Here is a 5332-nt window from a genome sequence, read left to right as displayed (position 1 = left end):
GCACTCCGTCGAGCCCGCGCCGTCGCCCTTGCCGCTGTGCCGGACGAGCCGGTTGTACATGAAGGGCGGGAGAAGGCTCGACGCCACCGTAGTCACCGCGAGCGGCCGGCGCTCCTCGGAATCCCCGTCCGGAGCCTCCATGCCGGGGTTGTGCCGCCGGCGGCGCACGAGGTGCCTGTACAGCGAGAAGAGGCCGAAGGCGGCGGTGACGGCCGCCGCGGCGGCGTAGAAGTGGAGGAGGCTGTCGGGCGACATGGCGAAATGCATAGCGCTCGAGGCTGGGAACGGGCGCCGCAGTTGAGTAGGCTAACTGGCGCTGGAGCAACATGATTCGATTTTATGTCTCTTCTTGTTGCGTGCACAGTGCTGCCTCCTCTTCGAAGTTTTCGAGCTGAAGTGGACGGTTCTGATGATTAGGTTTGGTTTGTCTGAATAGTTGGAGCCTCAACCGACGCTTCTCTGGTGGTTAACATAGCAGCAGCAGCAGCAGCAGCAGCGAGAGCGATCACTCCTTTTATTCCACTGATTTGAAGGGGTCAATAGCAGTACGGGTTCGTAACAAATGAAGAGACCCTTCTGTGCATGATAGGACTATAGGCGCATGGCTCGTGTTTTATATTGTCTGATTATTCGCTCGGGATTATGCTGGTGTGCCATTGACAGGGACTACATGTTTGGATGTGTTTACATCAGCGCTCTGTGAAGGGAGCTGTTAGATAGACCTGACTCAAATTTATAGTAATTATTTTTCAGACATAAGAGTAATGTATTCCTCGGTGTGGGAACTGAAACGCGCTCCGTCGAAACAAAGGGAGCAACCTCAAAAGTCAGAACACACTTGATCACCCGCAGCTCAGCTCCTTTTCTTTTGAAACCATGCAGGAGAGTTGCATGTCATCTCACTAAAAGAGAAAAAAAATGGATGAGGCTACAGTTCAGTCGACTGAATATTTCATTTTGCGTCAGTTGATTCCTGAACCGTTGGATGAAAATCGTGTGGCAGCAAGACCTTCTTCTTCCTCAGCTCCCCAACCGCCAAACGTGCCACCGGCCGAATCGCCGGCCACCGCCACCCGTGGCCGGCGGCGCTCCCGCGACCACCTCGCCGCCCTGCCCTCCCAAGAACCGCCCCCATCGCCGGTCTAGCCGTCGCCCCGGCCATCCCTCTAGCCCCGCCCGCGACTGGATTTTTTCTCCGGCGAAGTGCACCCCCGTCCCACCACCGCCCCCCACCCCGAACCCTAAGATAGATATTGAGGTGATGACGGCGAGTCCCTTCCCTATCTCCGGCGAGGTCTTTCCTTATCTCCGGCGAGGTCTTTCCTTCGTTCAAAAATCGGGTGACCCCAAACTGGAAAACCAATCGACTGACAAGTAGCTAATTCGGAAAAAAAATTGCATCAACAGTGTGGTTGGTTCCCTGTGAACATTTTTTTCTATAAATAATTCATGACGAATATTCCATATTATGTGGGAATATTCCATAGAGGATTTTAATATGTTGAATGAAAATGTTCAACCTATTTTTGAAATTGTTCGACAAATAACAAAAGAATAACAAAAAAGTACCACATCATTTCTATATTTTCCCGCCTCCTGTTGCATAGATACAATACAAGCAAAATAAATCTCCCATAAGAATACACTCGAGAATGTGTGATACAAATTCTGAAGCAGCACGGTACTACGTACTGTAGACCTCGCTACGTATATATATAAAAACCTAAACAGACGTTAGCCAGCCGACGCCCGCGGCCGGGTCGGCGTCCGAGCGGCAGATCGGGCACGTCGAGTGCGCCTCCAGCCACGGGTCGATGCACTCCGCGTGGTACAGGTGCAGGCACGCCGGCAGCAGCCGCACCGTCGATCAAGGACGCCACGACGCCGATGAGGAGGCCGGCGAGTATCCTGCCTTGAGTGGACTATGGCTTGGCACTGGACGGCGGCGGCGGTGGTGAAGGATGGAATGGCCACCACGGTGGAGGAGGAGAAGCAATGGGGACGAAGCCCGGGGGCAATTGAGCCATTGGTGCGAGTGGTTCGCAACTGCTGTTTGCGGTATGGTTTAAGCAAATTATAAGAAGACTCTGTCAGGGAAGAATTATAAGCCGAATAAAAGCAACTAGTTGCAAGCCTGTGGTCAAAGGGGTTAATTAATGATTGTTGATTCAGGGCCAAATGCGCGTCCAATGAAGGGGAAACTGCGGCACAAAACCGAGCGACGTCGTGGCACTGCTGCGTCGACGTCATGGGCTTCGCTCGGCGGCATCCTTCGGCGACGTTGAGGAGATGAAGGTGGGTGGACTGCGGACATACCCAATTCCAATTGTAAGCGAAAAATGCATCCCTTCACATAATGACACACTTTTTTTTTGCGGGAGCTACATAATGACAGCTCAAATGATAAGTGTGACAGGAAGCACGTTTTTTACAACTAAAAGTTGTCATCCGGAAAAAAAAACTAAAGCTTGCCATTTGAAAATGAAATTGTTATGCTTAACAGGTAACGTTGACATCCTTCTGTCGTTAAACTTATCGTAAAAAACGTTCAGAGGTGTCATGTGTTTGTGCAACACGTATGACACTTATAAGGGCCCTCTTTCAGATGGTTCGGCAATGCCATTGCGGACGTTCTCAACAGTTCTACTGGAGAACCGTGTAGTAAGAAGGTTTTCAGAAGAAGGGAAAAGAAAGGCTATCACCCCCACAAATATCTGATCCCCAGACAAAACCGGGAGAGTGAGATCTTCAAGACATTGGAGATCAAATGACCATCAGGACGTCCACAAAATATTACTAGCAAATAGGACAGATGCATCATTTGGAGATTCCAATCTTATGTCGCCCAGATAATTGAGTAGACGTATTTTTCAATATATACAGAAAGCAAAATCAATCTAACAAAATTAACACCCCTCAAAATGTGCATCTAGCTATACAGCGGCCGGGTCGGTGTCGGAGCGGCAGAGCGGGCACGTCGAGTGCGCGTCCAGCCACGGGTCGATGCACTCCGCGTGGTACAGGTGCAGGCACGCCGGCAGCAGCCGCACCGTCTCGCCGACCTGCATCGCGCCGAGGCACACCGAGCACGTCGCCGCCTCCTCCCCTCCGCCACTCACGTTGTGCTTCACCGACAGGCTGTACGTGAACGCCGGGAGCCCGGCCGTCGGGCTGACGGCGCAGGCCCGGTGAAGCTGCCGCACGTCGACGCGCACGCCGCCGCTCTCCGTCAGGTTCTGCGCCCGATTGGCTGCGGCCACGCTCTGCGCCGGAGCGGCCGCGGCGCGGGCGCGGCTGTTGCGACGCCTCTTGCAGAGGCTGCACACGGCGAGGCCAACGAGCAAGCAGGCGACGAGGCCGCCGAAGGTGCCGGCGACGGTCCTGCCTTGAGACGAACCGCCGGACGGTGGCGGCGGCGGCGGCATGGAAGGACGGTATGGCCACGTCGGTGGAGGGAGGGGAAAGCCGGGGAAGCCCGGCGGCCACCGAGCCATCGGTGCGTGTGTAGCAAAACTGCAAACTAACTCTATCGTTGTCTGCTGGTTTTATAATCTTGAAGCAAAAAAAAAAAAATCGGAGCGCAACTTCATGGAAACTGACCCCGTGGACAAACTGACAGCCGACGTTGAAGCAAATTATTTTCTTCTCTGCGAAACGAAGGGGAAATCACGGGACTCGGCACGGCTTCGCCTCGCTTGCACGCTAGGGTAACTGGGTGGTGGCGGTAAGCTGACGTTGCCAAGGCTGTGGTGTTGGAGATCAGCAGGTTAGATAGAAGAACTGGCATGCTACAGCGAGATCATATGGGCGAAATCATCTTCAGCTCGTGCAGACATGCATCTTTCTTCATGTGATGATGTACTCCAGTGTGAAATTCTAGCTATCCGTGAGGGGCTTATGTTAGCACTACAATGGAGCAATCTTCCAAGTGATATATAGAGTGATAACTTGGTGGCTGTCAGCATGTTGAAGAGCGGAGACACAAACAGATCAAAGTATGCTTTTATCATCCAGGAGATTAAAGCAAGTATGTCAGAACGTGGTTCTAGTATTATTCATGTTCGTCGTGATTGTAATTCCTCTGGTCATACTTTAGCATAGTTTGGTAGGACTCAAGGCCAGACTATATGGTATGGCTCGGGTCTGGTCCAAAGGACGTTTTGGACGTTGTCCGCAAAAAAAGATAGAAGAAGCTGTTTTTTTTTTCGTGTAGACGGGAGACTGTCGCTTCACTTCACTTCCCGTTTACACACGATTTTGAGCTGAACTGGGTCTCTACTCTGGTCCTGCAACAGGTACCGTGTTATCCGGTTACAACCGAAGCAAACCAACCAAGATTTAGCGCCATCTGGTACCGCTGTAAATAGACTAGGTTTCAAAGTCATAAACCAAAACACGATCTCGGGGTCAGGGAGCATGTCGATAAGGCCACGAAGTAGAAAAGCGCAAGCAAATGACACCACTTGTGCAGCACCGAGCTTTTACACCCCTGTTGACAAACATGCCCTTCCATTTCGAGCGCAAAACCACTCTAGTCCGCTATATAAACCCATGAGATATAGGAATAGGATCAAGAAGAGACACAAGCAACTGAAGTTCATGAGATCTAGTCTGCTATATAAACCCATGAGACCTACAACTGGGACCAAGAAGAGACACAAGCAACTGAAAAGTGCCTGCTCTTTTCGCAAAAAAAATGAAAAAAAATGAAGTGCCTGCTCGTCACCTCGGCAGTCGCCGCCCTTGCCCTTCTCCACATTGCCGCTGTAGGCGCCGGCCTGAAAGTCCGATTCTACAGTAAGAGCTGCCCATTGGCAGAGAACCTGGTTCAGCAGGCAGTCACTGCTGTCTGGTGTCGCCGCTGCCGTCATTCGGTTGCGTTTCCACGACTGTTTTGTCAAAGTATGTACGCGGCATTTACTTTCTTATACCTGCACTATCAACAGGTAAGCCTGAGTTCTATGTTCACCGTAACACCAAAAGGAATCCTTCTTTGCACCCCCTAGTTAGATTTATTTATAAACTGCAAGAGAAGTGTCAGTTCTTCTGCAGCATGCCACACAGAAGTGTAAAAGTATTCAGGAACATTTATTATTGTCACATATATGTACTGTATAATGTAGTAGGAAATGCGGTTCCTTCCTTTAATCAACATATATTTGGCTAGAGATCGTCATAGACAGATAGATGCAGACAAGACGATTCATTTGCATCAATGAAATATTTCAATGATCAATCATATATTTGCTCTGTCAAAACTCCCAACAGAGAGGCAAAGATTATTTAATGGCACACATTTTCGTTGAAGTTTCAATTTGTATGACGAACTTAC

General features: G+C 50.6%; 3 protein-coding genes and 1 pseudogene across 3 annotated transcripts in view; 1 reads left to right on the top strand and 3 right to left on the bottom strand.

Moving 5' to 3' along the window:
• Window positions 1-3: 3 nt before the first annotated feature.
• On the bottom strand, window positions 4-710 carry LOC119338921 (the record flags this gene model as incomplete). Its single annotated transcript, XM_037611129.1, has 1 exon — window positions 4-710. A coding segment is annotated over exon 1 (264 nt), but the record flags the coding sequence as incomplete, so codon positions are not given.
• Window positions 711-2777: 2067 nt separating this feature from the next.
• On the bottom strand, window positions 2778-3494 carry LOC119335510 (E3 ubiquitin-protein ligase Os04g0590900-like). Its single transcript, XM_037607631.1, has one exon. It carries the CDS (start codon window positions 3492-3494, stop codon window positions 2934-2936), a length of 561 nt encoding a protein of 186 aa, XP_037463528.1. The 3' UTR covers window positions 2778-2933.
• Window positions 3495-4436: 942 nt separating this feature from the next.
• The window catches only part of LOC119340977 (protein GFS12-like), a 15697-nt gene continuing 14801 nt past the window's right edge, over window positions 4437-5332 (bottom strand). The window contains exon 7 of the mRNA XM_037612879.1: window positions 4437-4931. The gene's annotated coding sequence lies outside the window, so the exon portion shown is untranslated. The remainder of the gene's footprint in view (window positions 4932-5332) is intronic.
• The window catches only part of LOC119340978, a 2992-nt pseudogene continuing 2339 nt past the window's right edge, over window positions 4680-5332 (top strand).

Source organism: Triticum dicoccoides, chromosome 7B (assembly GCF_002162155.2).
Source record: "Triticum dicoccoides isolate Atlit2015 ecotype Zavitan chromosome 7B, WEW_v2.0, whole genome shotgun sequence".
Classification (NCBI taxonomy): Eukaryota; Viridiplantae; Streptophyta; class Magnoliopsida; order Poales; family Poaceae; genus Triticum; species Triticum dicoccoides.
The sequence above is the reverse complement of the archived record's forward strand: the minus strand, read 5'-3'. Positions and strand labels throughout refer to the sequence as shown.